This window comes from Prunus dulcis, chromosome 7, assembly GCF_902201215.1.
Source record: "Prunus dulcis chromosome 7, ALMONDv2, whole genome shotgun sequence".
NCBI classification, from domain to species: Eukaryota; Viridiplantae; Streptophyta; class Magnoliopsida; order Rosales; family Rosaceae; genus Prunus; species Prunus dulcis.
Genome location: NC_047656.1, coordinates 763,508 through 780,554, shown reverse-complemented (window position 1 = coordinate 780,554; position 17,047 = coordinate 763,508). Strand labels below are relative to the sequence as shown.

General features: G+C 37.5%; 3 protein-coding genes across 4 annotated transcripts; 1 reads left to right on the top strand and 2 right to left on the bottom strand.

The window, feature by feature from the left end:
* Positions 1-1,203: 1,203 nt before the first annotated feature.
* LOC117633977 (cysteine proteinase inhibitor 1-like) lies at positions 1,204-1,596 on the bottom strand. Its single transcript, XM_034367861.1, has one exon. It carries the CDS (start codon positions 1,594-1,596, stop codon positions 1,204-1,206), a length of 393 nt encoding a protein of 130 aa, XP_034223752.1.
* A 5,724-nt stretch (positions 1,597-7,320) lies between these two features.
* On the top strand, positions 7,321-9,447 carry LOC117635618 (polygalacturonase-like). Its single transcript, XM_034369953.1, has 5 exons — positions 7,321-7,339; positions 7,755-8,173; positions 8,347-8,636; positions 8,900-9,128; positions 9,229-9,447. The coding sequence occupies exons 1-5, from the start codon at positions 7,321-7,323 to the stop codon at positions 9,445-9,447; spliced, it is 1,176 nt and encodes a 391-aa protein (XP_034225844.1).
* A 223-nt stretch (positions 9,448-9,670) lies between these two features.
* Positions 9,671-13,929, bottom strand: LOC117634329 (superoxide dismutase [Cu-Zn] 2). 2 transcript variants are annotated; one of them, XM_034368396.1, is made up of 7 exons: positions 13,787-13,929; positions 13,572-13,673; positions 13,320-13,415; positions 13,183-13,214; positions 12,872-12,947; positions 10,143-10,196; positions 9,671-10,000 (listed from the first exon to the last, which is right to left on the bottom strand). In XM_034368396.1, the coding sequence occupies exons 1-7, from the start codon at positions 13,866-13,868 to the stop codon at positions 9,972-9,974; spliced, it is 471 nt and encodes a 156-aa protein (XP_034224287.1). In that variant the 5' UTR covers positions 13,869-13,929; the 3' UTR covers positions 9,671-9,971. The 2 variants fall into 2 exon arrangements, with proteins under 2 accessions (XP_034224287.1, XP_034224286.1); XM_034368395.1 differs by lacking the exon at positions 9,671-10,000 and having other exon boundaries at positions 10,007-10,196.
* Between the last annotated feature and the right edge of the window lie 3,118 nt (positions 13,930-17,047).

Sequence of the window (17,047 nt, the reverse complement as noted above, 5' to 3'; positions counted from 1 at the left end):
TAGAAATGTTAAAAGAGTAAGCTTAAACCAAAGCGGGAAACTTTTGAGAGACTGGTTGATTGTCTCTCACAGGGAGATAGGATGGTAGATTCTTTGCTTGTGTTTAGACTTTATGTTTAGGACAGGTTATGCACTGGAAAAAGGCAAATGCTGTTCTCTGGTCAATAAGCTTTGTGGGGAGAGTAACCATTTTGTTTAAACATGTCTAGGGGAGATCTTAGAAGGAAAGTGATGTTTCAACTCTTCTTCTTCTTGACAAAGTTGTGTAATATACTTCTTTTTCACCGGAAAGATCTACAAGTTACCAATCATTCCACAAAGTTTTTGCTTCTTGTACAGCTAATAATCATTAACTTAAGACGAAGTGATGTTGAATACTTGCTAATGGGGTCATGCCATAGTGGGAAAGTATGTTTGGCTTAAGACGAGTGGTCTTAGGTTCGAAACCCCTAGGCAATTGGAGGGCTGTGTTGTACACAAAAAAGAAAAACAAAAGTCAAGAACATTACACGGATAATAGGAATAGGAAATGAACTTCAATTGCAAAGCAGGATCATCAGACTATGCTTTCCAACTGTTAAACAATACCAACATCAATTAATGACCAAACCTTTTAATCTAAGATCAAATTGCAAGAAGAGGAAACATAAAAAGTCAACTTTCTGAACATATCTCATACATGGACATTCGCCTTTGCCCCCAGGACTTGAACAAAAAATAAGCAATATGTACAACTACTTGAATAAAGAGAACATTCTCCGTTGCCTTAAGCAAACTATCGATTCAACACCTCTTATACTCAATTTCTTATAAAACGGTAATCCTCATTTTTAATTCCCTTCACTTTCTCAGCAACCAAGCACACCCATACAAACTAATCCCACAACAATTCAAACCAAAAAATCAATCAAACCTCACAACCACACTAAGCTCAAAAAGTGACCACAAAGTTTGCTGACATGGACTTATTAAAATCATTAGATTAATCTAATGATTTGCATTCTTTTAAATGCATTTAAATACACCGATGCTAAATGCAGAGACTCGGGATCCATATGAGAAAATAAGGTGAGTGAAAAAATAAGACGAGTAGGAAATTTACCATTAATATTATTCAGAAGAATCACTATATCCCTCAACACAATGGGTCTTTATTATAAGTAGGGAGGAATTTAAAGATATCAAATACGTTACTAATTTTGTTTAATTTTCGAGTTGACGAAAAGAGGCCAATTTCCAAAGATCCTCCCAAAGCTTCTCATAGACACGAAGCTCATAATGGACATGGTCTGCGGTGGAGTTAGGCAACGACAGTCCATCCTTGGCCAAAACGACAAGCCGATAGTTCTGGCCCGCCACGATCTGAGTGTCGCCGCGGACGACTCTCACAACGAACAATTTCTTGTGGGTTCGCATGTTGTACATGGACACCGCGAAGTCTGCCATCAACTTCAGACGAGGGTCGCTGATGTTCTCTTTAGCTATGGGCTTCCAACCGCAGGCAAGAGGCCGCGGCGAAGTAACAGCAGCCACCAGCATCAGAGGAAGGAGAAGGCCAATTAGTGCCAAGAGGAGCCACTGAGGTTGAGGACGCATCTTCTTCGGTAAGTCAGTGGGGAAAAGCCAAATTTACTATTTTCTCAGTCGAGGGATGGACAAGTTACGTTGGCCATATATTGGTGGATAGACAAAAATGTGTGTGGAAGGTTACAGAAAATTATGGCAAAATTTGGAGATGAACTCAGAAATTTGAGGTCCAAAAATTATGGAAATTGGATGTATAAAATTTTATGAGTTACGGCAGGGAGTAATCAGTTTCTTCTTTACTTATTTGAAGTCGTTCCTGCTAAAATATGAAAACTATGAGAGAATATTTGTTTGTGGAAATTTTCTGTGTATTCTTCTCCTTGTAGGAGGTCATATTTATAATACAACGAAACCTGAATGGGCAAGTAAATAATAAATTCTTAAATCTATTTACAGTAGGAAATCAGGAATTAAAGTAAATCAATTACAATTATAATAGGAATTCTTTGTGTGTAAGGAAAGTAAGTCAATATCCATAAGTCACGCCAACACTCCCCCTCACGTTGGTGCATAGATGTCGCCAATGCCCAACTGATCTAGTGAATTGTGGAATGCTTTACTGGAAATCGCCTTTGTCAAAATATCCGCCAATTGATCCTCGGATTTCACAAAAGGAAACTGAAACACTTTAGCCTCAAGCTTTTGTTTGATGAAGTGTCGATCCACCTCAACATGTTTAGTACGATCATGTTGAACCGGATTCTGTGCAATGGCTATAGCAGCCTTGTTGTCACAAAAGAGATTCATTGTGGATGTAGGTTTATACCCAAGTTCAGTAAGCAACTTTCTTAACCAAAGAAGTTCACAAATCCCTTTAGTCATGCCTCTGAACTCGGCTTCTGCACTGGATAAAGCTACTACATTCTGTTTCTTGCTTCTCCATGTCACCAAATTACCTCCCACGAATGTGAAGTAACCCGATGTGGATTTTCTATCTGTTACATTACCTGCCCAATCTGCATCTGAATAACCATCAATATTTAGATGACCATGCTTTGAGAACATAAGTCCTTTTCCAGGTGCAGACTTCAAATATCTAAGTATCCGAAGAACTGCATTCATATGGTCTTCACTTGGAGAGTGCATAAATTGACTGACAACGCTCACCGCATAAGCAATGTCTGGTCGAGTATGTGACAAATAGATCAATCTTCCCACTAACCTTTGGTATCTTTCTTTGTTAGTTAGAACTTGATCCGGATATTCTCCAAGATGATGATTCTGAACAATAGGAGTGTCCGCAGGTTTACAATCTAGCATTCCTGTGTCTGTCAACAAGTCTAAGACATATTTCCTTTGAGAGAGAAATATGCCTTGCTGCGATCGAGCCACCTCAATTCCCAAGAAATACTTGAGTCCACCTAGATCCTTCATCTCAAACTCCGTAGCCAGATAGTCTTGTAGCTGTGATATTTCCTGTTTATCATTCCCAGTAATAATCATATCATCAACATAGATTATTAATGCTGTTACCTTCCCTTTTCGATGTTTCAAGAACAGAGTATGATCTGAGTTGCACTGTTTGAAACCATTGTTCTTCATTGCCATGGTGAACCGTCCAAACCATGCACGTGGTGATTGTTTCAATCCATACAATGCTTTTCGTAACCTGCAAACTGTTCCAGTCTGAGTAGTATTATATCCAGGAGGAATGTCCATGTACACCTCCTCCGTGAGTTCGCCATGTAGAAAAGCATTCTTTACATCAAACTGGTGTAGTGGCCAATCCAAATTAGCTGCAAGGGACAATAAGACTCTGACGGTGTTTAACTTTGCAACTGGAGCAAAGGTTTCTTCATAGTCTATACCATAGGTCTGTGTGTACCCTTTTGCCACAAGTCTTGCCTTGTATCGCTCGATAGATCCATCTGCATTGTGTTTTATAGTAAACACCCATCTACATCCGATAGTCTTTTTTCCTCGGGGTATAGTCTCCAATGTCCAAGTCTGATTTTTCTCAAGGGCTTTCATCTCCTCTTTTATAGCTTGGACCCACTTAGGATCTTTCAATGCTTCAGAGACCTTGGTTGGAATATGGATAGCAGACAACTGATGCACAAAAGCCTTGAGTGGTTCAGACAGCTTCTCAGTGGATACATGATTTGCAATTGGATACTTGGATGTCTTGCCAATATCAGGTGAATAACGGTTTGGTGGCTTCCCACGATTTTGCCTGAAAGGTAATTGATATCCAATAGTTTTATCATCTAAATGCACAAGTCTAGTAGGAGTAGTTACCTCAAGGATATTCTCAGGAGATTGGTCTGTTGGTACTGTTGAGTTAGAGGGGGGTCTTCATCTTGTTGTTCTGTATTGTCTGTAGGTGTGAGACTCGGATCAGAAATATCTTCGCATGGATCAGGTGGGTCAGGCAATTGATCGCTATGAATGGGCGATTGGTCGCTTTTTGACAGAGAGTAATCTCGTGCTCCAGACTCGGAATGATCAATCATTTCTGTACAAAGGAGAATTTCTTTATTTTCCAAGTTGCTCCAATTCTGCTCTTCACTTCGTATCTCCCCCTGAAGTGTAGAATTGGATGATGGGTCATGGAAGAACAGCTCAGATTCCAGAAAGGTCACATCCAAAGTGACATAGGTTCGTTGGGTAGGAGGGTGATAACAGCGGTAGCCTTTCTGATGAGTGGCATAACCCACAAAAACACAACGAAGCGCACATGGATCAAGTTTGCTACGTTGATTTTTGTGGAGATGAACGAAAGCCACACATCCAAAGATTCGGGGTGTGAGTACCAAAACAGAAGGCAGAGGTCTGTGTTGTGCAAGCACCTGTAAGGGAGTTTTAAAGGTCAGTACACCAGAAGGCATGCGGTTGATCAGATGAACTGCGGTGACAATAGCATCATCCCAGTGATGGCGAGGAACATGAGCGCCAATCAGAAGTGCTCGGGCGGTTTCAAGAAGATGTCGATTCTTTCGTTCAGCAACACCATTTTGTTGTGGTGTCTGAGGACAAGTCGTCTCATGGATAATTCCATGTTGTTGGAAGTAAGTCTGAAAGTCATGATTGACAAATTCTCCACCATTGTTTGAGCGAAGAATCTGGATTTGAGCATTAAACTGAGTTTTCATCTGTTTGTGGAAGGACTGAAAACAGGAAAACACTTCGTTTTTATTCTTCAGCAAATAAAGCCATGTCATCCGTGTACAATCATCGATGAATGTGACAAACCATCGAACACCAGAAGGAGCAGTGATAGGAGAAGGTCCCCAGACATCAGAGTGAATTAACGTAAATGGAGTAGTACACTTGTTCGTACTCAACGGGTAGGGCACACGGTGACTCTTGGCCAAAATACAAGTATCACATGTGAAGTCGGAGTCCTTGAAACCTGAGAATAAATCTGGTATAAGATGCTTCATATAACTAAAAGACGGATGTCCCAATCGACGGTGCCACAACCAGATTTGCTTTTGTTTGCTATCAAAGGGATGTGTCACACTGTTAGCCATGCCGGGACTGAAGTCATCGACATAATATAGCCCCCCTCTCTTAGTACCACGACCAAGAATCTCCTTAGTGTGAATATCCTGAAGCAAACAAAAACTCGGGTAAATGAGTACACAACAATTCAATTGTTCAGTAAGCTGACTAACTGACAACAATTTAGTGGATAAAGATGGAACAAGTAAAGTATTAGATAGTGTGAGAGAGGATGAGAGTGCAACAGTGCCAGCCCCTGTCACAGGATAAGTAACACCATTGGCATTTGCAATACAGGTTCGTCGAGGTTGTGTAGTATTCAGAAAATCATCAGGATCAAACGTCATATGATCAGTTGCACCGGAATCAATTATCCAGCTCTTGGAATCAATCTTATCGGAAGTATGGAATCCATAACCAGTACCATTACTGGTCATATTGCATTGTCCTCGATCTGTAAGAGTAGCCCACCAATTGGGGTAGCCATGCGATTTAAAACAAGTCTCACAAGTGTGTCTCGGATCACCACAATATGCGCAATCTGGTCCATGTGTCGGGGTCGTTAGTCTAGAAGTCATAATCTGTGCAGCGGAAGATGCATAGGATACAGGTTGAGTAGGAATTGGGATCGGAATCTGAGCCTGAGTCGGGGCCGGAGTCGGAGTCGAAATCGGGATCAGGGTCTGAATCAGAGACAAATTCGGGGTTGGGGTCATCATCGGAGTGGGGGTCGGGGTCGTCTTCGGAGTCGGGGTCGGGGTCGTCGTCGTCATAGTCGGGGTCGGGGTCGGGGTCGGGGTCGTCAAAAGAGGATCCTGATTCTGGATCGGGTTCGGGGTCAAAGTCTGCATCTGTAGGAGCGGAGCCATCTGGGCACTCAACTCAACGATGGTTGGTGGAGAATGAGAGAAGGAGTCGGTGGTGCTACCTCCATGAGGGTTGAAAAAATCATCAACCCCCATAGCAGCGGCGGGGGTTTGAAACTAGAGTCAGCAATTCCAAGATAGCCGCTCTGATACCATGCTAAAATATGAAAACTATGAGAGAATATTTGTTTGTGGGAATTTTATGTGTATTTTTCTCCTTGTAGGAGGTCATATTTATAATACAACGAAACCTGAATAGGCAAGTAAATAATAAATTCATAAATCTATTTACAGTAGGAAATCAGGAATTAAAGTAAATCAAATACAATTATAATAGGAATTCTTTGTGTGTAAGGAAAGTATGTCAATATCCACAAGTCACGCCAACAGTTCCTTCCTTGAATTGTTACAGTTATTTCAGAGTTTAATTAGTTTTCCTCTTTAATCTTTCTTAATTGATTGCACTATGTCCATGCATCTGCATGGTAGCTCTGAGTTTTTGCTGAGGCACAGCAAGCTTTGGAATGATGATCTGATCTTGATCTTGATCTTCGTAGCCATGAAGGAATTTAAGTACAAATTAGTGCATCCATGTGAGATGAATTGATTCATTAACAAGTCAGTGACCAATTGATATCGAAACTACACTTCATATATAAACCCTTTGCCAATTTATTAATATTGGGTCTGACTAAAATAGACCCATACAACTAAAATACTCTAGACAATAACCCACCTATTTTATTACATTTAAATAAAACTCAATTTTTAATTGGATGCCAAAGTGTTCATGTGTTTTGACATACTTACAAATCATGCCATCAACCCTTCTTTGTTGCTGAACATTTTTCTCCTTAAAAAAATCCCTTAAGTTTAGGATTTCAATAATGTTTTTTACTAGGCATTCGAACGTGGTTTCTATTTTTTTAATCCCTAAATTTCCTCTAGGTTGTGGAACCAATCAATTTCAAAAACATACGACACTAATTACACACCAAGTTTTAATTATATATAAAATAAATAAATAAAACTGACCGACAAAACCTATGCAAAATTGAAACACCATTATGACATTGACTAGCAAACAATTTGTTGGAAAAAAAAAAAAAAAAAGGTTAAAAATGCAATTAGGGGTACTTTAGGAATTCAAAAAATATAACATTTAATATGTTAAACTTGATTAGGTAACTTGCTTAAGTGGATTCTAGTAACCGGATTTTACTTATAAAAATTAAGTGTAATTTATAGAAAAATAAAAGGATGGGCTGTAAGTAAGAAAAATGAATTTGAAGGGGAAAATTCAAATTTTATAAAACACAGGTACCTAAGAGTGGATGACAAATTATTTGGGGCACAGTTTTCTTTGAGAGCTGATTTTCCCACTTCTCTTTTATCCACTTACACTCCTTTTGTTTGAAATTGTATGTTCTCACTCCTCTTTTGTCCACTTACACTCCCTTTTTTGTTATAATAAAAACTATTAAAAAACAAAAGGGAGTGTAAGTTGACAAAAAGGGAGTGGAAAAATCATCACCTTTTTCTTAATATGATACATTAATTTCTTAGAACCCACACCATCCTCTATACAAATATAAATATATAATACAAACATCCCTTATATATCAACCTAGCTAGTTAGCTAATTATTGCACAAATGCATGTACCATATAGACTATAAATACCCCAACACTCTTCATTCCTTCCACCAAAATTTGACTTTTCATTCGTTACCATCAAACATCAGTATTTTAATTTCTCTCTTACTCCCTCTCACACAGGAAAAAAAAAGGAAAAAAAAAAAAAAAAGAAGAAGAAGAGAAGGAAAAATGGTGAATGTTACAAATTGTCTTTACAGAGTTGTAGTATTGATGATTCTACAATCATTGGTTGTTGAGAGTGCATTCATTTACAATGTCCTAAGTTTTGGAGCTAAGCCTAATGGTGCAACGGATTCCACCCAAGCTTTTGTTGATGCATGGTCTGCAGCTTGTGCCTCCAACGATTCCACTACCATAAGTGTACCAAAAGGGAGGTATTTGCTTCCCTCTGCTATCAAGTTTAGAGGTGACAAATGCAAAACCCTAGATATTACTTTCCAGATCGACGGAACGTTGATTGCTTCATCTGATTACCGTATTCTAGGCCAAGCTAACAACTGGCTCAGCTTCGAACGAGTTACCGGTGTTTCCATCGTTGGAGGCACACTTGATGCCAAAGGTACTGCCTTGTGGGCTTGCAAGTTAGCTGCAAGCACTGGTTGTCCCAACGGAGCCACGGTCAGTAATTTGCTTCTTCTTTTCATTTGTGATTGTGAACCAACATAGCAACAATTAGTAATTTATCTTTTTCTTGCAATGATAATTCTTGTGTAAGCTTGTGGTCTAAGTTACCCTACAAGTATATTCATCATGTTCTCTTACTCATTTCTTTTAAGTTTCTTCCAATGCAGAGTCTGAGATTTACAAACTCCAAAAACATTAGCATCAATGGACTAACGTCATTGAACGGCCAAATGTTCCACATTGTGGTAAACGGTTGCCAAGATGTTTACATTCGAGGAGTCAAAGTCAATGCGGCTGGCAATAGCCCAAACACTGATGGCATCCATGTCCAATTGTCAAGAAATGTTGCAATTTTCAACACATCCATCAAAACTGGTGATGATTGCGTCTCTATTGGCCCTGGCATGAAGGACTTGTGGGTCGAACAAATATCATGTGGACCTGGCCATGGCATTAGGTTAGATTTTAGCTCTTGCTTTGCATAGCTATATATATTAAGGTTGCAATTAAACCCCTTAATTATTGTTAGTATTAGCATTGCCATTGTGGTCTAGCCCCGTGGAAAGGGCCTTGACTTGCATACCAATGGTCTCAAGTTCAAACTCCGTGGCACATTAACAATGTGTGTGTGTGTGAGAAAATCTCATCCCCCAATCTCTTGTATGAAAAAATAGTTGGCATTAGCATTGGCTTATGCATGCATGGGTGTGGTGATTGCAGCATAGGGAGTTTGGCCAAAGACTTGGAAGAGGAAGGAGTTCAAAATGTGACGGTTAGAAACGCAATTTTCAAGGGTACTCAAAATGGGCTGAGGATTAAGTCTTGGCCTAGACCTAGCAGCGGCTTTGTCCAAGGTGTTCAATTTATTGATGCTGTAATGCTTAATGTCCAAAATCCCATTGTAATTGATCAAAAATACTGCCCACGCAATATCAACTGCCCTGCTCAGGTAATAAAACTAAGTAATTTGTACTATTTTGATGTTATATTATCATATCAAATGGAAACTCTGTCTGATGCACATATTTCCATCTTTGTTCAATCTACAGGCATCAGGTGTGAAAATCAGTGACGTATTGTACCGAAACATTCAAGGAACATCAGGAAGAGCAGTAGCAATAAAATTCGATTGCAGCGCAACAAATCCATGCAGTGGGATACGACTCGAAAACGTGAGTTTGACCTACCGGAATCAAGTGGTTCAATCACATTGTACCAATGTAAATGGAAATACTTCTGGCATTGTTCAACCAAATAGTTGTCTGTAATACTGAAGAACAGATTACGCGTGAAGTACTTGTACATATGATATACACACATTTTGCAAGTGAGTAGTGAGTATCTGTGCATTAATATAATTTTTTTTTTTTTTTTTTTTCCAAAGCATTAATATTCTTTCATTGTATTGTTAATATAAAAGCATGAGAATATCCTGTGGATTTCAATATTGCTAGAGATAGCATGTACATAAATATCATTTCACGTGATATATAGTCTTACTGAACTTGCAATTTACTTTTCTACGTTACTTGTATAACAAACAGAACTTTCAAGTTGGTCTACATTGATAGTTTTGCCAGTTTAATAAGCAAAAAAGCGCACTCAAGAGGGAAAGAATGGTTTTCTCAAAACCGAACTTAACGAAGAAGCAAGCATTAATTTTCCAAGTAAAGCATTCCTATACCAATATAATAATATTATTACACGATTATAGAACACTGAACACATACGGAAAGAGAGAGGACTAAACCACATTTATTAGGTTGTGTAACTGCCCAATAAGCAATTCTCTCTAAACAGATGACTTAAGGCCAATGATACCTGCCAAAAAGTCAATGTAACAAATATAGGAAAGAGTTTGGGGGATGAAAAGGGAAAAGGGGGAGAAACAATAACCCTACTACTGACTTTTAAAGAACAATTTTCTTGCATCAACAAAAGGCTAGAGAAGTGAAATACATACCACATCCAACTCTTGCTCCTGCATTCCCAGTAGTCTTGCTGAGTTCATGTCCACCTGTTACATTAACAATAACAGACATCAGGGAACAGCTTCAATGGTGGACATGAATCAGAAGATAAATCCACAGTACTGCAATTTGTACTAGAAAACAGAAATTTGAAATAACCGAAGATGGCAGAGCAAGTTATTGCAGAAAAGGCAGAAGCCAATTTGGCAGTGTTTTTTAATTTCTCAGCACCATTGTGCCAAGTATAAATCATCGTTCTGTATGTCATACGAGGAGATACTAGACAAATTACAAAAAAATTTCACCAGTTTCTCCACTTCAAGCTTTCAGTGAATCCTTTCACTCCTAAAGGGGGTTCATATTCAAGATAGCGCATATTTTTCCCCGACTCTTAGAGCATTCCAGTTCCAAATATCACATATTCAAAACTTTCCAAATTTCATATCTGCAGCCATGCGGGGAGCCAGGGACCAAGGCAATTGATCCAAAATAAAACCCTTAACTAAAATAAAAGCAGCAGTTTCTCAACAGAAACTTAGCATGCAAATTATATGTATATATCTTCCTCTCTCTCATCTCTCAATCTCTCTTCATTTGGTTAGTAAGAAATCTACAATTTATGTAGCTTAATAGTAAGAAATTAATTTCACTTTTGGATGAAAACCTTCACATCAATCATCAGGACATTACCCCAGGGATTGATCCCAGACAACAAAACTTAAAGGAGTATCTATATCACAGTTCCAACAATTTGAACTGTCCGGATCTATAAAGTAATATGGTACTGTAGTATCATAACATCATGGAAACATTCAAACAAAAACATACCAGCATAAAGAATGCACAAAACTCCAATCTGCATTCATATGATATTAACTATCACAGGACAAATGGAAAAGTATTGCAAAAAAAAACATATGATTTTAAACACGATGAGAGAAACAAGTAAATTCACCCACTTCTAAAACTCTTGAATTCAAAGCAAAGTGCCAAGAGATGTGCAAGAGAAATTATTTCTCACGTGTAAAGACCTAAGTAATTGGACTCAACTAGGTGGATGAGCACTTCATAAAATGTTGTGTGATTGACACAAACCTGGCACAAGTGAAATAAAATTACACGGCATGATAATAAGAATGAAAATAATTTAGACTTTAACTCTGAGGACATTGACATCTTTGTGATATAAGCTCAAAAAGATGCTTCGCAAAATCACAGAACATTCATCAATTGTATTACAGTATGTAAGTAGCCTTACAGGATTAATGACTTCCAAAAGAAAATATTTTGAATGTCACTACAGAAGGTTTCAATCCCCATGGAAAGAAAAACAATCGCTACCAAATGGGTAACCCAACCTCTCCTCTACCCCTGGCCCTCCCTCCTCTCCCATCCCTGCATATGTGCATCATGTTGCCTTTTCATGTGCCCAATTTGGGCAGAGATCTTGTGCTTAACAATAATACTCACACCCAATGCGCAAAATATCTGAATGATATTTGGTTGTATATCAGAGTCGAAGCTTTCTGTTGCTGCTTGTTTGGTTTGCAATTGGTATGGTTTACTCTGTGTGTGTGTGTGTGTGTGTGTGTGTGTGTGTGAGAGAGAGAGAGAGAGAGAGAGAGAGAGATGGAATGGGGCGAGGGAGACGGGGGTGGGCAGTGTGGGGCTAGGGGAGGAGGGAGGTGACATGAAATTTATAGTTAAGACCCACACCACAGGTCTCAGCATATTTTGAAGCATGTGAAAATCCATAGCGGCAAGATATATTTCATGATTCTGTTTGTCATGAAGAGGATGTTACTAAACAAAGTATTAAAAAATTTCCGAGGAAAATAATTTTCCAGTTCCTCCCCTTCAAGCTTTCAATGAATCAGTTCACTCCTAAAGGGAGTTCATCCTCAAGATGGCTCATAGTTTTTCCCTCCTATTATAGCATTTCCACCAGTTCCAAAGTATTACAGATTCAAAATCTTCCAATGCTTTCAGATATGCAGCCATGCAGGGAGCCAGGGACCAAGAAATTGTTCCAAAACGAGCTCCTCAACAAAAATAAACGCAGCCGTTTCTCAACAGAAATATAGATGCAGATTAACCCTCTCTCTCTTCATCTCTCTCAATATCAATCTATCTTTATTGGGTAAGTAAGAAATATATAATTAATGTTAGAATAATGGTAAGGAATCAAGTTAGAAGCTATGGACATCACAGCAATCTGATAAAACCATATGATACTGCAGTACCAGTCTCATGGAATCATTCAAACGAAAAAACACCAGCACCAAAATCCGATCCATATCCATGGTATTAACAATAGCAGCACAAACAGGAAAAGAATGCATAGAATTTATTATAAAAACACATGATTTCAGACACACTGAGAAGGGCAACACACAACACGTAAATTCACCCACTCTTCTAAAACTCCTGAAGTCAAAATGAAGTGATAAGAGATATGCTAGTGAAATTATTTCTAAAGTATGAAGAGCTAAGGAGACAAGTTTTTGAATCAAAAAGGTGAACGAATGCTACTTAGATGTTGTGTGATTGACACAAACCTGACAAAGTGAAGGAAAAATTTTCATCGCATGATGATAAGAACGACCATAATTAAGTCTAAATGCAACGAGATTGACACCTTTGCAATATAAGCTCCAGAAGATGCTATGAAAGTGCAAATGTATTAAGCAAACAATCATCCAATCAAATTGTACATTCTTACCTTTGCCAAGATCATCAGGATCAGCATGCACTACAACTGCCCTCCCAAGAATGGAATGAGGTCCGCTTAGTGGAATCTAAAATTGATATCGAGAACTTAGATTATAGAAAAAGGGGAACACTCCAAACAAATAAAATGATTTCATTGGCAATAATATTCTAGCATTGTAGATAACCTATGACACACACACACACATCCACATTTATATATATATATATATATATATATGCATGTTTCAATTAAAAGACATCAGCTAGACGCAATGTTACAATTTTAGAGGATTTGAGTGAACAGAGAATGAATCAAATTACCTGCCAGTCCTTAAGAGAAACCTCAGCAACTCCTGCAGAGTGCAAATTTAGTAAAATACTGAGCTATATGTATCTGAGGAACCATTCCATCTGGTGTACAATACTACATTACACACAGAAACCAATACTTTTCATACCATCTGGGCCTGCAACAACGTTACCCAAATCACCTGCGTGACGCTCCTTATCTGAAGGAGCTCCATGGTCCTTCTTCAATGGATTAAAATGAGGTCCTAATAAAAAAACAACATCAAAATATAAAACTTTACTAGTTTACCAACAGTGAACCAAGAAAAACAAATGAGAAAATTAAAGCCCATTAAAGAAAAAGCCAACATTGAAAATTGAGAATTAAAGCTGAAAATTATAGAGAGATAGAAATCTTTTACCAGTGGAATTGCAACCATTGGAGGTATCACCAAGAGCGTGAATATGGAAACCATGGAGGCCCGGAGAGAGCCCAGTAATTCTCCCTTTTACTTGTGTAGGCCCTGTTTATATTTAAATTACCAACAATTAACACCAAAACCCAGAAAAGCACACACGCCGCAGAGAGAGAGAGAGAGAGAGAGAGAGAGAGAGAGAGAGAGAGACAGTGAGAGACCGCTGGTATCCTGAACGAAATGAAGAGAGCCCCGGACTTTGGAATCTCCGGTGATAAGAGCAACTGCTTTCACACTACCCATGTCCTCTGCCTCCTATTTCACGAGTTTCCTGTCTTTTCGACTCGACTCTGCGTAAGCTATATATCTCCAGAGTTTTTCTTATTTAGATTTTATATTTAAACCTCACACTTCTTTTTGTTTACTATAATATTTAAATCATTAAGTTGTAAGTTTTCTTATTATGTAAAAAGATAAAAAATATCATCCAACTTAATAATTAACCTTAGTACATCTATAGACACACCACACACCCCAGAGTGCTGCTATTTCCACCCATTGTCTTATTTTCCCACCCACTTTATCTTCTCACCTACCCTATAAACTTAAATAAACACAAACCTATCTTTCCACCCACCATTATTTCTAAAATACCATTTAATTGTATTTCCATATTTGCTATTACAATAAAATAAAAAAAAATTATATAAAAAACAAAAAAAAAATTTCTTCAATTAGCTTATCCCCACCCCAACCTTCTCCTCTGGCGAAAACCCAACAGTCAACAACACCATGACCTTACAAACATTTAACTCTCCTTCTTCAACCAAAGAAAAACTCTCCTTCTATTGCCAACGAAAAAAAAAACACTCACCTTCTTATCACCCACAAAAAAAAAACAAAAAAAACTCACATTGATTGCTCTGTTTGTTCCAGAAAATAAAAATAAATTTGCTTTATTTTATTTTAATTTCAGAGATTGCAATAGAGGTGTTATTTGAGTTTGAAATTTAAAGGAAAGAAAGAGACAAAGGAAGAAAAGGAAATGGCCATGAGTTTCTGTTAGTTTTAGAGTTGCCCAAAAGCTCAAAGTTGATGTAATTATGGGACTACTTGAGCTTTAGAGTTAGTGAAGAAAGAAAAACAATTGGATTATGTGTGACTGAAAATAAAATTGGGGTTATGAGTTTGCAAGTTTAGATTTTCTTATAGTTCCTAATTTTTGAAGAATGCAGGGAGAGAAAGATGTTGATTTCATTTTGTTTGGTGGGTTGGGTATGAAGATGGGTGTGAATTTTGAACAAAAATAAAAAGAAAAATAAAATATGGTGTGGGTGTGTGTGAGAGAGATTGAGAGAGTTGTCCTCATAAGTCATTTTACAAAGAAGTAAATTTATCTTTAAAATTTTGAAAATAAGGTGGGTGGGAAAATAGGACAGGTGGGTGGACATAGCAGCACTCCACACCCCACCACTCTTCATATTAAGTTTTAGAAACCTCATTCCAAATTCCTGTTTACAAACTCACTCACTCACTCACTCTCTCTCTCTCTCTCTCTCTCTCTCTCTCTCTCTCTCTCTCAACAATACCCAAGTGTTAGAATTCCAGTTACAGTTCTTGGAGAGAGGTAAAGCTGTTCTCTTTCTCTATAAAGTATTAAATTTCAGATTTGGGGTTTCATTTGTTTGTGTTTTTTTTTTTTTTGGCTGGGAACAAAGAAAATTGTAAGGTTTAAATAGAAAATCTCTTTTAGTTCTTATTTTTTCAGTTTGGTGTGTATTTAAAAGTAGTTTGAGAAGATAGTAAGGTTTTTTTAGAAATTGTGAAAATTTAAATTAAAAGTTGGGGTGAACTAAGAGAAGTGTGGGGTTTAAATAGAAAATCTCTTTCTATTTAAACCATGCACTTCTTTTGTTCACCCCACATTCTAAGTTCACCTCACTATTTTTCTAAACTATCCCCTAAATACATACCCAGTAGAAGAAAAAAAAAATTAAAAACTCATCAACCTCACACACCCCACACCCTGCTATCTTGCCCCTCATTACTCTAAGTTCACCTCAACCTCACATTACTTAAAGAGATAAAAACACTATTGTCAAATGTGTAGCAACATTGAGAATGAACTAAGAGGTTTTGTGATGAGAAGATGAGAGTGCAGTAGATTTTTCGGATTGAAAGAGAAGAGTAATCTTAGAGAAATTTGTGTTTTTCCAAAGCTTAATATGAAGAATGGTGGGGTGTATGTATAAATGTACTAGGGTTAAGTATTAAGTTGGATGACCTTTTTTGTCTTTTTACACAATAATAAAACTTAAGAGCTTAATGATTTAAGTATTTGGGTGAACAAAGAAAAGTGTGGGATTTAAATAGAAAAACTCTATATTCATCCAATTCGCCAATTATTTTGTTGGTTTTTTAATTGCCACTTGTTGAGGCCCAAGAAAGTTCGATTTACATTTTGTTGAGAATAAAATCCCCACAATTTAGGAGATTGTATATACCATAATTATTGTAATCCCATCATATATGGGTCAACCTTAATTCTAGCATAGCAGTAACTTATTTCCTAGAATAGCACTTTGTTGTAGCCATATGTACATATGTATCTATACATTGAATCAATTATCAAATAAACAATTCATTCTCCAATTTTATTACATTTTAGTCCTCGAATTCGCAAAATGACTAATGTAGTTCCTTAACTCCACTTTAGTTAGCAGTCCGGCCATCACATCTGCTACTTTTTCTTCTACCAAATAGATATGGAGGACATTTTCGTCCCAAAAAAGATATGGAGGAAATGACAAAAAGGATCTGGTTTTGCTATTTGTTTCTTTTTCCTTTTGTTATACAAGTGATAATCTACTTTAAATTCATTTAAATTATGGAAGGAGAATTCGAATTCTAGTGCAGAATAGAGAGCACATCTGCTCTAGCCAACTTAACTAAGCTCATATCTAATATTGTTTGTTGCTGTTAAAATAACATGAGAATATGCAAAGTGCGGGGCGACAAGAGGATCCGAACATAGCACAGCAACAGTTGGCTTTGGGTGTGAAGGATCCAAACTATATATATTCATTTTTGTTAAATAATTAATTGAATGGATGGCTCTAGACTAGAACTACTAATTTTATATTTTCATATTTACCCATCAAAAAAAGAAAAAGAAAACCAATAGTTAATAGATATATATTTGATAAGGCTAAATTGTAGCAATGGTCCCTTGATTATGACCCAACTTTACTTTTTGTTCCTCATGTTGCAAAATTATTATGGTTGCCCTTCAATTAGATCTCGCGTTGCACCATTAGTCATTTCCGTCAATTCTGTTTGTTTTTTCTTCAAAATTGATCACATGTCAAGCACATGATAGATATTTTAGGGATAACTAAGACTTTTATCCAGCCACCACCTCCTTCTATCTAAACCCAACCGCGCACCATCCTCTTCCCCACAAAGCTGCCCATCCATCTACC